The sequence below is a fragment of the Nycticebus coucang genome, chromosome 4 (assembly GCF_027406575.1).
Source record: "Nycticebus coucang isolate mNycCou1 chromosome 4, mNycCou1.pri, whole genome shotgun sequence".
Taxonomy (NCBI): Eukaryota; Metazoa; Chordata; class Mammalia; order Primates; family Lorisidae; genus Nycticebus; species Nycticebus coucang.
Window position 1 is genome coordinate 31,468,364 of NC_069783.1, and position 17,457 is coordinate 31,485,820.

Sequence of the window (17,457 nt, forward strand, 5' to 3'; positions counted from 1 at the left end):
CTTGTGAAGCATATTTAACTCACATGGCCTAACTTTCGACCTATTTTGACATAATAAAACACCATTGCCCCAAGGAAAAAATTTTTTTTTCTAATGTGGCACTGAATGTGTTAAAATGGGCTTTCCTTCCTGCTGTGGTGTTTTTTGCCTATGGTAACATTGTTTTCCTACACACTGGAGCCTGGGAGATGGTATCAGCTTGGAGTCTTTCATCTCCTTTGGTTTCCAAGGAATTCACTGAATATTCATAACTTCTCTTATGACTGTTCCTTTCTTTCCACTTCCTTTGTGGCCATCTCAGATTATGTTCCTCACTTCCCTCACTTGGAGGTCTCATGACACTATGCCCTGGTGGTTAGACAAATCTGTGCAAAGTAATTGCTCGCATATAATAACAGCAACACAAAACCTGTGGCAATAATCTTTATTCTGCGTTTAATAGGTACCAGGCGTGGTGATAAGCTCTTTACATGGCTTATCACAGAAAATACTTAGAAGATTTCTTTTGGATTTGTATTGTTGTTCTTCCTATTTTAGAAACCAAGGAATTGAGCCACAGAGAGGTTAAGGATCTTTTTAATAGTCATACAACCTATAACTGGCAGAACTCAGATTTGAAACTGCATCTGTCTCACTCTGTAGGCTTAAACCTTTAATCAGAAAAAGGAAAATGGTGTGAATTGATGAAGAATGAGTTATTTAAGAAGAACTGCTATCTAATGTCACCTCCTACACAATAGCATAGATGGCTTAACTGCAGTGACCTTGAAGTTAATAAACAAAAGCAGAAACAGAAAGGGAAACCTATAACTGATAACACTGAAATATTGAAAAAAAAATCACCAGACACGACTATGGAAAACTATAATCTAGCAAACTGGAAAACAGTAAGGAAGTAGGTAAATTCCTAGACACATACAACCTACCAAGATTGAATCACTAAGAAAGAGAACCTGAACAGATTAATAAGTCATGAGTTGAATGAGTAATAAAAAGTCCAGGACTGATGGCTTCACTGCAGAATTCCACCAAACTTTCAAAGAAGAACTAATACCAATTCTCAAACTACTCCAAAAAATTAAAGAGGAGGAAATTCTTCCCAACTCATTCTATGAGGCTAGCATTACCTTCATGCCAAAACCAGACAAGGATGCAACAAAAGAAGAAAAACTACATATTAATATCCTTGATGAGCATAGATGCAAAAATTCTCGAAAAGATATTAGCAAGCCAAATCCAACAGCACACAAAAAGATAATATGCCATGGTCAAGTGGGATTTAACCCAGGGGTGCAAGAAGGGTTCAGCATGCACATGTCAGTAAGTATGTTACATCCTATCAGCAGAATGAAGAGGAAAACCACAGGATTCTCTCAATAGACACAGAAAAAGCCTTTGATGAAATTCAATATCCTTTCATGACAGAAACACTCGACAAGCTAGGTAGGAACATAATTCAACAAAATAAAGGCCACACATGACAAACCCACAACTAACATCATACTGATGGGGGAAAACATGAAAGCCTTTCTTGTAAGAACTGGAAGAAGACAAGGATGCCCACTTTTATCACTCCTATTCCACCTAGTACCGGAAGTCCTAGCCAGAGAAGTCGGGCAAGAAGAAAAAAACAGAAGGTATCCAAATGGAAAAGAGGAAGTCTAATCGTCTCCCTTTGCAGATGAAATGATCTCAATTCTAGAAAAACCTAATAACTCCACCAAAAAACTTGTAGGTCTGATAAAAATGTTCAGTAAAGTTGCAGAATATAAAATCACCATACAAAAATCAGTAGCATTTCTATACACCAATAATGAAATAGCTGAAAAAAATCAAGAAGGCAATCTCATTTACAACAGCTACAAAGCAATTAAAATACCTAAAAAGAAATTTAACCAAGGAGATGCAAGATCTTTACAAAAAATATAAATAAAATCTTGATGAAAAAACTTGATGAGGATACAAACTAACAGGACAATATCCCACACTTGGACATTGTCAGAATTAATATCATTAAAATGACCATAGTCCCCAAAGTAATCCACAGATGCAGCGCTGTCTCAATCCAAATATCAATTTCATTTTTCACAGAAATGGAAAAAGCAATCTTGAAATTCATATGGACCCCTATTTGCAAATAGCCAAAGCAATCCTGAGCAAAAAGAACAAAGCTGGAGGCATCCCTCTATTTGACATCAAAATATAAGACTATGTAAACAAAACACATGGTATTGGTTTGAAAACAGGCACATAGACCAATGGAACAGAATAGAAAACCTGTAAATAAGTCTACATATTTCTAGTGACAAAGACACCCAGAGCAAAGGGCACCCTTATCAATAAATGATGCCAGGAAAATCAGATATCCGTATGCAGGAGAATGAAACTATCCCTTATCTTTTACGTATATACATCTAAGTAAACTCAAGGTGGATTAAAGACTTAAGACCTGAAACTCTAAAACTACTAGAAGAAAACATGTGGGAGGTGCTTCAGGACATTGGGCTAGGCAAAGATTTTATGGCTAAGACCACAAAAACATGGACAACAGAAACAAACATAGACAAATGGGACTATATTAAACTAAAAAGCTTCTACACTGCTAAGGAAACAGTCAACGAGTGAAGACACAACCTGTTGAATAGGAGAAATATTTGAAAACTTTTCATCTATCAAGAGGCTTATAACCTAGACTATACAAGGAACTCAACAGTAAAAATAAAAGCTTATTAAAAACTGGACAAGAGCATGAACAGACATTTCTCAAAAGAAGTTATACAAATGGCCAAAAGATGCATGAAAAAATGCCCAATGTCACTAATTATCAGGTAAATGCAAATCAAACCCACAATGAGATACCATCTTAGGCCAGTTAGAATGGCTATTACTACAAAGACAAAAAAAATACCAGATACTAGTGAGGATGAAAAGAAAAGGGAACTCTTACACACTGTTGAAGGGAATGTAAATTAGTATAGCACTAGGCAAAATAGTATGGAGATGTCTCGAAAAGCTAAAAATAGACCTACCATACAATCCAGGAATCCCACTTCTGGATATATATCCAAAGGGAAAGAAATCAGTATGTCAAAGGATTACTTGTACCCTGTGTTTATTACAGCACTATTCACAATAGCCAAGATATGGAATCAACTGAAGTTTTTATCAACAGATGAGTAGATAAAATGTGGTGTATATACCCAATGCAATACTATTTTAGCTATAAAAAAAGAATAAAATCATGTCATTATGGCAACATGGATAGACCTGGAGGCCCTTACATTAAGTGAAATAAGCCAGGCGCTGAAAGGCAAACACTGCTCGTTCTTACTCATATGTGAAAGCTAAAAAATGTTGATCTCATGGAAGGAAACATTGGAATGACGGTTCCCAGAAGCCTGGAAGCACATGTGTGTGGGGGCTGGAGATGAAGAGAGATTGGTTGATTGGTACAAACATACAGTTAGATAAAAAGGAAGTTCTGTGTTTGATGGCAGAGTAAGGTGACTATAGTTAATAACAGTGTATTGTATGTTTCAAAATTGCTGCAAAAATGGACTTTAAATGTTTCCAGTACATAGAAATGATAAAAAAATACTTGAGGCAATGGATACCCTAAATACCTTGATCATTACCTATTTTATGCCTGTAACAAAATATTACATGTGCCACGTGAATGTGTACAAATATTATGTATCAACAAAAAAATTTAGGTCTGAAAGCCAGACCTTTCCAGTTTCCTTCTTGCCCTTCATCCACCTAAAAGGAGCAGATTTATTCTTAGTAATATCCTTTTCCTTTCTTTTTTTTTTTAATTAAACTTTGTCGTAATGGGTCTCAAAGTTCTGTGATGTATTTTTGTGAAGTTGTTTCCATTAAAAAGTACTGAGTTTAAACACTAGTAACTTTAAAATGCCACACAAAAAGAAAGCAAATGGTCCACAAAACATTTTCCTTTCCTTCTGAAGGTTTTACCATGCCTTGTTATCATTAACCAGTCATTTACTATTAAACTTAAGTGGCCAATTGAAACAAACAGTTCTGAGACCATTCATCCATTACTTGTTAAGACTGAGGTGGCAGGTATTAGAGGTGATACTCATTTAGCCTTCTGAGTGTTCTGGGCACCCTTGGTGACCTTGCCAGCTCCAGCAGCCTTCTTGTCCACTGCTTTTTTTGTTGCTGTTGTTGTCTTTTTTTTTGTTTTTTTTTGCTTGTCCACTGCTTTAATGACATCCACAGCAACTGTCTGTCTCATGTCACGAACAGCGAAATGACCCAGAGGCGGATAATCTGAGAAGCTCTCAACACACATGGGCTTGCCAGGAACCATATTGATGATGCCAGCATCACCAGATTTCAAGAGTTTAGGACCATCTTCCACCTTTTTACCAGAGCAGTGATCAATCTTTTCCTTCAGCTCAGCAAACTTGCAGGCATTGTGAGCTATGTGACAATCCTGTACAGGAGCACAGCCAGCACTAATTTGGCCTGGATGGTTCAGGATAATCACCTGGCAGTGAAGCTGGCTGCTTCCATCAGTAGGTCATTTTTGCTATCACCAGCAATGTTGCCATGACGAATATCTTTGACAGACACATTCTTGACGTTGAAGCCCACATTGTCCCCTGGAAGAGCTTTGCCTAAAGCTTCATGGTGCATTTCAACAAATTTAACTTCAGTTGTAACCTTAACTGGGTCAAAGGTGACCACCATGCTAGGTTTGAGAACACCAGTCTCCACTCAGCCTACAGGGACAGTACCAACACCACCAATTTTATAGACATCTTGCAGAGACAGACACAAGGGCTTGTTAGTTGGACAAGTTGGTGGCAGGATGTAATCCAGAGCATCAGGCAGCATGGTTCCACTGGCATTGCCATCTTTCCAGGTGACTTTCCATCCCTTGAACCAAGGCATGTTAGTGCTTGGCTCTGAAATGTCACCATTCCAACCAGAAATTGGCATGAATGCTACTGTGTCAGGGTCATAGCCAATTGTCTTAATGTAAGTGCTGACTTAACAATTTTCTTGTATATCTTTGGCTGTAGGCAGCTCAGTGGACTCCATTTTGTTAACACCAACAATTAGTTGTCTCACACCAAGTGTGTAAGCCAAAAGGGCATGCTCACAGGTCTGCCCATTCTTTGAATTACCAGCTTCACATTCACCAACACTAGCAGCAACAATCAGAACAGCACAGTTAGTCTGAGATGTGCTCGTAAGCATGTTTTTGATAAAGTCTCTGTGTCCTGGGGCATCAGTGTAGTCACATAGTATTTGCTGGTCTCAAGTTTCCCTGGGGAGATAGCAGTGGTGAAGCCACATTCATGCTGAGCCTTTATCCAAGACCCAGGCATGCTTGAAGGAGCCCTTTCCCATCTCAGAAGCCTCCTTCTCAAATTTTTCAGTGATTCTCTTGTCAATGCCACCACATTTGGAGATTAGATGACCAGTAGTGGTGGACTTGCCCAAATCTATGTGTCCAGTGGCGACGACATTGATATGAGTCTTCTTTCCTATTTTGGATTGTATGGGAGTTTTTCACAACACCTGTGTTCTGGCAACAAACTTTTTGTTGAAAAAGCTAACATGCTTTTCTTATGTGCACTTGGGACCCATCGAGTGTTTAGTTAGAACATGAGCTGATACCACCTAACAATGAACTTATTGATGTCTCTACAAGCCAGTGATTTTCATTTTACTTTTGCTCTTAAGACCTCTTCTTGAACTTCTATCTTAGAAGCTATCATGGAAAAAAATCACCGATACCCAGATGCCCCAGAATTTATGGAGAATATTTGCGGTTAGGAAATCATGGGAAGAAATAAACCTCTACAACCAAGATATTTTAGGGTGAGATGTTTAGGAAGAATTAGCTCACTAGACTCATACCTTTATTCTCCAGATGAAAAAAATCCCTGAAATTTTACGTTTTTCTTTGTGTAATGCATGAAAATTCAACAGCTAGAGACTCACTTGAAGCAATTTCTTTCAATTAGTACATGCACATATTAATGCCTTAAAACAAACTGCTAATTTTCAGTCTTGGCATAACTGTGGGCCAAGGATAGGCACGATAGGATACTTCAAAACAAAGCACTTGGGTAGAGGAACAGGTTAAGTATGACAGGTGTGTTGCTTACGATAGTATTGGTGTTCTAGGTATATGGCCAAGGTGACTCTGAGGAAGTGTGTATGGAGAATTAAACTAAAGGGAGCCAGTATCACAATTCTGCAACATCAAGGATCCGAGAAAACTCTGCAATGCTCTGAATAGCTCTTATTCCTAGGACCTACAACTAGTATAATACAATTAGTGTTATAGGCAAGGCCTGCTTGTGAGCGAGGTGATACTGTTTCTATGGAAGTTTCAAGCCCTCAGTTTTGGAGAGAAAATTTTAGAGCAAAATCCTTTGTGAGCCACCCTAGAACATACATGTATGTTCTAAAGTTCATAGCTCCTACAGTTGCAGACCTACAGACACACACATGCAGAATGAGACACACACATGCAGAATGATGTTCAGTTATCACAGGGACTTTACTAGCCTTTGGGGGATAATAACCTTGATCTTTCATGGTTTACTTGCACAGGCTCCAAAAAAGTGAGTAGGAGAGGGAGAGGAAAACACTCAGACTTCTCTGTTTTACCACTTTTCAGGAGCTCTTGGCAGAACCATTCTTACCAGACATACTGTTAGTTTGGAAGCTTCGGTCCCTTGCCCCTATCTCCTAATCCATCTGTAGTATCTGTCTTTGACATTCTTCACTTTGCTGAAATTCTACTGCTAAGCAATGGTTGAATGCAAATGTACTCCAGAGGATGGAGATAATCCAGTTTTATTATCAGTAAGAGTGGCTAACATGTGTTTTGTGTCTCTTTTATAATGAGTTTAGCATACGATATTTCTAATATGCATGGCTGAGCCTACCATTTACAAGTGAAGAAATTATTGAGGCTCAGCCAGCCATATTACTCAGGGTTCTCTCCAAAGAGACACAGCCACACAGCCAGTAGATCTGTGTATTGGGGTGTGTGTGTCTGTCTGTCTGTGAGTGGCAGGATATTTATTTCAGGGAATTGGCTCACAGTCGTCGAGGCTGGCAAGTCCAAAATCCACAGGGATGGAGACCCAAGGAAGAGTTAATGTTGTGGCCTTAACATGAAGGCAGTCTGCCAGCAGAATTTCCTCTTCCCCAGGGGAGATCAATCTTTTTTTGCTTGAGGCCTTCAACTGATTGGATGAAGCCCATCCACACTATGAATGATAGTTTGCTTTACTCAAGGCCTTCTTATTTAAATGTTAATCTCATGTTGGCAACATCCAGACCAGTATCTGACTATTCGGGCACCCCAGCCTACCCAAGTTGACACATAAAAGGAACCGTCATAGCCTGTCCAAGTGAGTTCCCCAGGCCTGTCAACCGGTAAGTGGTAGAGCCATAATTTGAACCCAAGTCTGTCTGGCTGTAAAAACCCTCACTCTTCCCACTGTGCCATGGCACCCTAAGTTAATCATGTTATTTCTTGTAGCACGTAGTTGAGGTGTCAGTCCTGTTGGAAGAATGAAAATTTAAATTTGAGCAAGGAGAGTAGGAATATCAGGTTGTTTTGAAGCCCCAGGTGCTAGGGGAATTGGGTAAGGGGAGGACAAGTCAGGAAAACCTCATTTGGATGGTGATATAAATGGAGAAAAGCTTTAGTTGGGCTAGAGGACTGGGCATTGGGGGACACCAAATTTGGTCCGAGTTAGAGGTTGTGGCTTGTCCTGGACCTGGTTCTCCAGAAGAGGCTTTACCCACATTTGCACTAGAAAATGAACCTCGTGAAGACAGAATTCTCTTATTTACCCTGTACGTGTGGTAGAGTGTCCAGCTGTTAGATGGATAAATTCTTGTCTACTGAATTTATAAAGACTAGGTATTGGATGGTGATAGCCTATTGTGTTTTTGCATTATTTTCTGTTGTCTGGCTGGAACGAGGGCTTTGTGTGGCCCTGAAAATCAGAAGCACTTCCAGCCTCTTGTTCATGCTTACTGGCCTAGAGTGAGCCCTGCTGGGCCCTGCATGCTCTCGCTTCCTTTGAGCGAGAAGAGCAGCTACTGCTCACAGCCTCAGCCGTGTTGCTGGTTTCCCATAGTGCCTTGTTATGCACCAGATGCTGCCTTAGAACTGTGGCTACTATGGCTAAAGGCAAGAAAATAAACTGGGTCGCGATTGTAGTAGTAGGTGACTAGTTATTGGTGCAGGTGGGTTTTTGTTGAAATTGTTTCTTTGTAACTTCTGCACACGTACCTGATTGAATGCTTGCTGAAATCAAGGAAGCAACCAGACGGGGACAAGAGTAATCACTGCCCTGGCATGTGGCACCCTGACTCGCAACCTCATTTGCCAAACTCACTCTTAATTAATAAAAGTGGCGCCCTAAATCTAGATCAATGTATTCTGAAGCCTGGTTCTTATCCGTGTTTTAAGATTCATTTTACTGTTGTTTGAAAAGTCTGTCTGGTTTGTGTCTGAGTTGACATCAGGCTTTATCTCTCTGCTTCAGCGGATCCCCCTGTGATCTCGGAAGAGAAAGGGCCCTGTTACCGGCTTGTCAGTTCTGGGAGGCAGTGCATGCACCCTCTGTCTGTTCACCTCACCAAGCAGCTCTGCTGTTGTAGCGTGGGCAAGGCCTGGGGGCCACACTGTGAGAAATGTCCCATTCCAGGCACAGGTAAGACATGACAGCTGTCTGCTCACATACTTTACCAGCCACATGGGTGTGCAGAATATTTAAGCGTGGAGAGGCCAGAGGCTCTGCTGGGCCATGTGCTTTACTAATGACTGGCTGCTCCTCACTCCAGAGTAACCAGATCCCAGGCAAAGTGACTTGTTCACTCATTTATTGAACATTGTGCTTAATTTCTTTAATTGGAAATGGAAGGAATTATATTCATGATTAAATTTATGCTATGAAGCTTCATTAACTCAAGGGCAAATCCTGCCAAAGCCTCTGTGAACTTCCAAGAGGAGTTGAGTATTAAGAAGTTCATTATATTTTAGCCTCTGTCTGGTACATAATTGCCTGATGCCCTGAAAGGGTGAAAGGGTTTATTTAGGTACCTTACTTCTACCAAAAAGCCACCAGCTTCTCAAGCAGGGTAAAACAGTTAAATGGAACAGAAAGAAACCTGCAGATATTGGGCATGATATTATCAAAGACTCTCACTGGCTTGACGTGGCATAAAACAGTCTACTTGGTTGTTTATTTGATAAAATGTCTCCCCCTTGGGAAGTACATTAACTCTCACAGGGCCATGAGGTATCTTAAAATGGAATTTACGCTAGAGCAGACAAGGTTTAAATATAAATTTAAGCCTGATATTCCACCTTTGTCAAATCAGAAAGAACTCTGTTAAGACAAAGATGATACAATGTTGATGGTATATTGGTAGATTTGATAATTTTATACACCTTCAAAGGCCTTGTACTCTCCTGGTCCATCTGATCTATTTGCTTTTAAAAGTTAATGATCAAAGTATATAATCTTTTTAATTAATTCAATTTTGAGATCTTTGTAATCTTCACATGAAGCATAAGTTAAGACCGTGAATGAAATTCGGGGATATTCCTCCATAGTACTATCACTAAATTTGAAAATAATATTGAGTAAAATTTTTTGCATTTAATAAATTTTTGATTATATAGTGATGTTCATTTAAAATTTTTCATTTAATAATACTCCAAAAATTTGTTAAAAATAACATATTTTTCTTCTGGAAGCATCTTTTTAAGTAAAAATTGTATTTTCTAGTGAAGCATAAGAATGAGTTTCCACCATTTACTGTGTGATTCTTAGAAAAATAATATTCTAAGCACGCTATAATGACTATTTTAGAGTCTCCCTTTTGAGAACTAATTTTAGGGCCTGAACATTCAAATGAAGATCTTTTGTTCAGTGGAAGTGAGAAATGACTTATTTTACTTTAAATTTTAAAAGTAGAAATAAAAAGGTTGTCCATGAACTCCTTGGTGTCTGCGTTTGGTAACTCGCCTCCAACACCAACACCAAAGGGATTAGGTGGATTTTTCCTCTTTGCACCACACACTGTCTTTCTCCCAAATTTTTTCCCTTTACTTACTCCTGGGGATTATTCAGGGGAGGTGAGAAAATCATAGGAGTCTTACTTTAAAAAAAAACAAACAAAAAAAACCTCACTTTTTTTCTGGCAAGGATAGTTACTCCAGGGCACAGAATATCTCCTAATCCTCTGGAGATGAACCAGCTGGTCATGATCAGACTCTTGCCCAATTGTAATTTTTTTGCTTGGAAATAGCTGCATCCTGATCTGACATTTCCCTTCTTCCTTGATTCCCATCTATCATCTCTAACATGACTCATTTTGCTAGATTCCTTATCACTGGAAGGAGTCTTCTGTCCCGAGAATCTCTTTTTAAAACCCTTCCCAGTCTCAGTCCTTCTTAACCAATGTTCTTGTACCAGCTGGTACACTGCATTCTGGCTGGACACTTTGGATTCTTCAACTAGAAACAAATCATGAGAATTTCAGAACCTCATTTCCCTGAATAGTGATTTTTATGTTGTTGTTTGAGACAGAGTCTCACTTTGTCACCCTGGGTAGAGTGACGTGGCGTCATAGCTCACAGCAACCTCAAACTGTTGGGCTCAAGTGATCCTAAGCCTCCCAAACAGCAGGGACTATAGGTGCCCACCACAATGCCGGACTATTTTTCAAAAAAAATTTTCTTTTTTTCTTTTTTAGACACGGGATCTCTTTCTTGTGCAGGCTGGTCTCGAACCCATGAGCTCAGGCAGTCCACCTGCCTTGGCCTACATGAGCAGACATGAGCTACTGCGCCCGGCCTGATTTCTGTTTTTTTTTTTTTTAAACCTTCTTATTTATCATCTAACTTAGATATCAGTGAGCTCTTTGTTAATAACTAATGAAATCGCAACAAAGTAGAAAGAAAAGAAGAAAGCCTGATTCTTGCTGATATTAAATGCACATGCAATGAAATACATAGAATGTATGTAGTGTCTTCTATATGTGAAAATATCTTCTAATGTATTACATGTCTATGTATTACACATATATTACACATATGATATATGTATAATATTTCCTAATTGGTTGCTGATGTATATATATAGTCTGCTCTCCATATCCATGGGTTGAATTCACAGATGTAGAACCCATGGCTGTGGAGAGCCGGCTATATTGAGCCATTTTATGCAAGGGACCTGAGCATCAGGGCTTTTGATATCCTCAGGGGGTGTTGGAACCAATCTCCCATGGATACTGAGGGATGATTGTATATATAATATGATATATAAGGTACATGCTACATATATGTTGTATATTCATTATATATATGTATATATATGTTCTGACTGAAGAACATAGGAATTAATAGATGGAGAAATGTTTAGTAAGAAAAAGGAGGATTTGGACATTTTTCTGTAAATACACAAGTTTATCAGAAATTCAAGCAATTTGCTTACATTTTGCATCTGTTTTAAGTCTTTGAATGTAAATATATTAGTGATGATTTATTAAGAGATATTCATCATGATATTTTCCTCTGTATAAGTTTGCACTGTTAGATTTTTAAAAGGAATATTTTCCCATCCCAAATCTAGCTGCTTTTAAGGAAATCTGTCCTGGTGGAATGGGTTATACGGTTTCTGGCGTTCATAGACGCAGGCCAATCCATCACCATGTAGGTAAAGGACCTGTATTTGTGAAGCCAAAGAACACTCAACCTGTTGCTAAAAGTACTCATCCTCCACCTCTCCCAGCCAAGGAAGAGCCAGTGGAGGCCCTGACCTTTTCCCGGGAACAGGGGCCAGGAGTGGCGGAGCCAGAAGGTGAGAGCGGAGGTGGATCTTGGACTGTAGCCATCTCTCTGTGTGTCTCTGCTTGGGTTCCCCTGTGTATGCCCCTGTAGAAGAGAGTTGCTCAGCTTTGGCACTGTTGCTATTTTAGGGTGCATGTGTCTTTGGTAAGAGGTGTTCCCTGTGTATTGTAGACTGTTTAGCAGAACCTGTGGTTTTTAACCCTTAGGTGCCTCCCCCTTCAGTTGTTATAACCAAAAAGGGTGTCCAATGTTCTAGTTGTCCTTGGGGGCAAGGGTGGCAAACTTGCCCCTGATTGAGAACCACTGCCATAGAATAATACACACCTAGCAGGCAACAGTATTCTGTGGTAATATCAGGGTGTTGTCTTACTCTTTGGGGGCTACTTTTTCCTTGGTGTTTATTCCTGGAGAGTGACTTAAATCCTTCAGGGAATAGCCCTAATTCATTTCCTGTCTAGAGGATCACTTAATATTTATTTACTTTACAAAGTAGAGCCTGCAGACTTTTAAAATGTTAAAGCATCACGAGACTAACATGCTGCCTGCAGTGCTAAGAAGGCGCTGCTAACTCATCTGTAAAATGAGTCTAATGGACAGTCAGGGATGACGGAGGATGAGGGGAAGGAAGGTGGGAGACGGTTCATGGGAGGATCTGGAGATCACCTAGCACAGTCCCTGAGACCTAGAGAGGGGACGTGACTTGCCACGTGTCATACGAGAGAGTATGTTCTGAGATCTGTGACCAAGGAACACATTTTTTCCAAGGGAGAAGTTTAAGGCCTTATACTTGAGAGGGAGGCTGGAAACAATTGACTTTGGCTTTCTCTCTGGCATTCAGGAAGAGGATCATCTCTCTCTATGTATATATAAACTAGCATATCCAATATTTTGTGTATCTTGTTCATCACAAAAATCTTCACCCTAGATAGAAGCAATACAAACTTTAGATTTGTATGGAACACACACACATATGTATTATTTGCTCTAAGTTCCTATTGGCTTTTTATGGTTGATTCTTGGGTCAGAACTCAGGATGCCCATTCATGCATCTTGTGAGGAAATAGGGTACCCAGGCTAATGATGAGTTGGGAGCTTGACACGACCTTCCTGGTAGGCAGGGTTTTTTCTGGACTCTGATTGTGTTTTCTGGCCTATTTCATTCTGCTCTTTCACTCACGGCATTTCTTCCTTGCTTAGGCAGAGCAGGTGGGGCCACACCTGGAACTGTCAGCATCGATCAGTTTGTCCCTGTACACTTAGGGTGTCATGGCCAGATGTTTGCAACTGTTAGTCCTTTGTGCAGGCAGGAGGAAGTGGGCCCTATGGTCCAGCTTTTGCTTTAAGACTTTCTTCGTGGTGGGTTAAGCAGGATAGGTTAATTGACTTTCTCCAACCACAAGAATATTGCAGCAGTGTTTTTAATTTATTTGGTACCCTAATTGTATTTAGGAAGTAATACTCCCACCCAACCTGTATGCTAATGTTTAGGAGATACTAGTCATGAGAAAAATCCTGGTGAATGTTAACTTGGGGCTTGAGGACCGCTATTAAGAACTGATTAATGGAAAGCAAGTCTTTTGAAGGACAACGGCATCACCCCCACCCCCACGATAACGTTCAAGATTGTGTAATATGTACTTTGTTTAATATATTAATGCTCACAGGGCTTTATTAAAGATTAGGATAGATAAATAGTGCAGCATCTATTCTCATGTCTCTTACTGAAATTAGTGGCCTTCTGTTTTAATGTTGATACCAGAAAGCATTTCAAACAATATATACTATATTAAGTATTTGAGCAACCAATGAAAATGTTTTCTAAGATACGAGAAGTGCCACATAATGAGATTAGGCAAAAAATTATGTACCAGAAAATGTTACCTTTTTTAACTTTTTAGTTTAATCATCTCACTTTCAAATGAGTTTGAAAGACTTATTTAATAAAAAAAAAAATAAAAAGACTTACACCTGGTCCCTGGGTTCCTATTGTTGAAGAATAACATAGCGCTGGGACTTTGCTGTCTGTCATGTGTAAAATTCCCCCAAATGTAGTAACCTTAATTCTGCATTTGCTTTAGTTTGGGTTTTAATTTTTTGGAGAGATACTATATTTTTGTTGCTTTTTGAAAATTGAAATATAATACAGTGAATTGTCTGAAAATGTAATAAAGTCCTTTTTTCTTTTTTGGTTTTAGTGGCAACTGTACCTCCTGAAAAGGTAATTTATTTGTTGTTTACGAGTCCTTTTCTTAACCTCCCAAATTATTTCCTATTAGAATGTATATAGATTTTTTAGACTTAAACACAGTAACATGTCTACTGTGCATCGATTGATTTACATTAATATACTTAAATTGATTTGATCTGAACACTTTTGAACTTAAAGTTGATTTAAGTTCATTTATTCAAGAAATATTTCTAGATTATTGGTATGCAGCTGGTACTGTTCTTAGTACTCAGAAGACAATAAAGAACAAATTAGACCAAGCCCCTTACTTTAGTGGAGCTTAAATTCCAGTGAGAAGAAAATGGGTGGAATTGATGAGAGTAGAGTGTCTAGAATTCAGAGTCAACTGCTTACCTGGGCCGTCTGTGGAAAGAAAGACTTTGATATGTTTAAGTCACTGTGTGTTCTTAGTATGTGTAGTGCATTTATAGTGAGTGAGATGCTTCTTAACTCAGCTGACATTTAACATGCATGTGTCAGTTGAATTAGAATAAGAACAGAGCTTACTTACCCTTGAAAGATACAACCAAACACTAGAAGGTTGCTTCTTTGAAATTTTAGAGAATTTTTTTATCAATCTCTTGGCATTTGGGCTTAGAATGGGGCAATGTGAAGAGTTCACATGCACGTTTGCAGCTCTCAGCATCTCTGAAGATCAGTGATGAAGAGCAGTTAGCAATGTTGCTGATTTTGAATGGTTCTGATCGATATATGGGAGTAATCTTTTACCTTGTGAGTGGGCCAGCCAGTGGCCTGTTAGCTTCATCATAACTCAGTTCTCTGTTTATGATGAAGTTTATGATCTTTCTTAATCTGAAAGAGATCCTGAAAATGTTCTTGTCTATGTATTTGATTTGGGGAGGAGGTAGTAGGAAAAATGCGGTCACAGTCTTTGTAGTACTGGTACCTTTCAAAGGTTAATGATGTTATGGGATGGATGAGGAGACAGGAGGATGGTCCTGGGTTGGCAACTACATGGCAAAGGTGTGGTGGAGGGGACGGCAAGGATCATGAAAGGCTTGTTTAGAAAGAAAATTTGAGGTTTCTTTGGTAGGCTTCGACCACCAAACTGCAGTTGTAATCATTGGGGGAAATTCCCCTGGTCAGCTGGACACTACTTGCTATATGGAGAAGTGGTACGGATTAGAAAGTCATGGGCTGCAGACTGATTGAGGTCCTACCTACTAGGTAATAGAAAGCTAGTCTATATTCTTAAGAGGAAGAGGAAATGTGGGAGAAGTAATAAGTGCTCAGTATTTCTGGGAGATGAATTTTGGCAGGATTAAGTGAGGTGGGAACAAAGACGAAGCCCAAGACACTAGTTAGATTATCACAATAGACTTGAGACTGAGAGAGTGAGTCTAACGCGCGGGGGGAGTGTCTGTGGCTATGGAAAAGGGTCAGCCACTATAAGAAATAATGCCAGTGGGCAGAGCTTGGGATGAGGAGTGAAGAAGGACTGCACAGTGACTTTAAACCTGAGGGAGACTGATTAATGACTCTGTGGCACTGACAGAAAGGATGAAGTTGGAATGAGACCCTGAATGATTTTGGAGAAGGTGGATTTTTGAGATATCTGTGGAATATCTAAATGGAGTTACCCAATGAGCATTTGCACTTATAAAAGTGGATCTGTGATGAGATATTCAGGCAGGCTATTTTAGGAAAAACAGAAAAGAGATGACAGTTGAGGCCAGGAGAGGGGATAAGAGTTAACAGAGGCCAGAAAAATAATCTTTCTGGAAGGTGACAGTGACAAAATAACTTGATGAATATTTTCAATACCGTGGTGGAGTGAGCTCTCTGGTACTGCTCTGACATGGGCAGGGTCACAGATTTTTAATGAGGCTGACCGATTTGTGTAAGCTCCAAGGAGCTATGATTGGAAGCTGACCCATGAGCGATGGGCTGCTTTGCTTGACCTCCTGTGAGGAAGCCTCGAATCTTCTCCCAGTACAGCGATTTTCTGTTGCTTTGTGTAGCTACCCCTGATCAGAGAGCTGTAGTTATAAAGTTATCAGATGTGGGATAATGGGAAGATATGATTGACCAGTTTGCCCTATTTTAACTTACTGTGCCTTTGTTATGCCCCATCTGCCCTATCCATTATGTAATCTGCCAAGTGAGCCGGTCATCTTAGTGGGGAGAAGCCACGTGTGAAGGAGGTGAAGGCTTAGTTCTCCTTTGAGGTTAGTTGTGCCCTGTTGCAGACTCAGTATGGACCTGGTGGCCAATTTGTGTTTGACTGAAAAGGTCTGACTTTGGGCTTCAGGGAAATGCCTGAGGGTGTGTGTAAGGCTCAGCATTGCTCAGGAAGCTTACAGGTGTACATCCTTGCACCATGACAATAATTTCTTTTTTAATTTCACACCATTACACAGATAGGGTCCTATGACATTTCTTTGCCTTTCTAAGGGTATAATTAATTAAATAAAAAATAGTAATGTGTGCAAACTAAAAATAATTCCCACTTTCAATGTCCCTTTTTATTGATACAATCATCTAGGAAATACCTTCATTGGATCAAGAGAAAACCAGACTGGAGCCTGGTCAGCCCCAGCTCTCTCCAGGCATCTCAACCATTCACCTACATCCACAGTTTCCAGGTAGCCCGTGTTGGTCTGCGCTGTTTGTAAGAGTATTCCGAATAAAAGCATGAGATAGGAATTTTTTTGACTTTTAAAATAAATCATTAGAATTCATAATTAAGTCAAATGTGAAAAATATACACAAATACCCGAATATACTCACAGTGTCAGTATTTGATGTTGTAAGTATTGGGAAAGGCAAGTTTTTCACTATTTTCTGTGGTCAGGAATAGTATATTTTTAACTACTCAGACAGTATTGAAAGTCATCATGAGATGAATGGCCATTTTTTTTTTTTGACTTCTGAATCTCTCTTAGATATTTTTGCTAAATATTGGAACAAGAACAATCAATTAATATCATGAATTTTTGGGACCTCTAACAGTTCTTTATATGCAAGAACAATTGTGATATAAGTTAGACTAACTCATGCTTGCATTTTGAAATGGGATCTCCATGCAGGTAACAGGCTGTAATTTTATTCTTATCCCCTACTTCCTCTTATAGTAGTGATTGAAAAAACATCACCTCCTGTGCCCGTGGAAATAGCTCCTGAAGCTTCAACATCAAGTGCCAGCCAAGTGATTGCTCCTACTCAAGTAACAGGTTGGTGCAGTATTTGTTTTGAAATCTGTGGAAATCTCTTCCTATGGAAGAGACATGGGTCTGAACCTCATTTTACTTTATTTAATTATTTTTTCTCTCTGAGCAGACACCAAAGTTTAATTTCGTTTTAAAACAAGACTTGGCAGAAACAAAGTTGACAGCTCTGA

At 39.4% G+C, this 17,457-nt stretch overlaps 1 protein-coding gene across 16 annotated transcripts in view; it reads left to right on the plus strand.

The window, feature by feature from the left end:
* LTBP1 (latent transforming growth factor beta binding protein 1) overlaps window positions 1–17,457 on the plus strand; it is a 476,142-nt gene that overhangs the window by 310,042 nt on the left and 148,643 nt on the right. For 7 of the 16 annotated variants that reach the window (XM_053588228.1, XM_053588226.1, XM_053588219.1 and 4 more), the window contains 5 exons: window positions 8,556–8,723; window positions 11,652–11,879; window positions 14,065–14,087; window positions 16,603–16,702; window positions 17,192–17,290. In XM_053588228.1, coding sequence (XP_053444203.1) covers window positions 8,556–8,723; window positions 11,652–11,879; window positions 14,065–14,087; window positions 16,603–16,702; window positions 17,192–17,290 — 618 coding nt within the window. The remainder of the gene's footprint in view (window positions 1–8,555; window positions 8,724–11,651; window positions 11,880–14,064; window positions 14,088–16,602; window positions 16,703–17,191; window positions 17,291–17,457) is intronic. The other 9 variants (XM_053588220.1, XM_053588229.1, XM_053588231.1 and 6 more) reach the window with 4 other exon arrangements.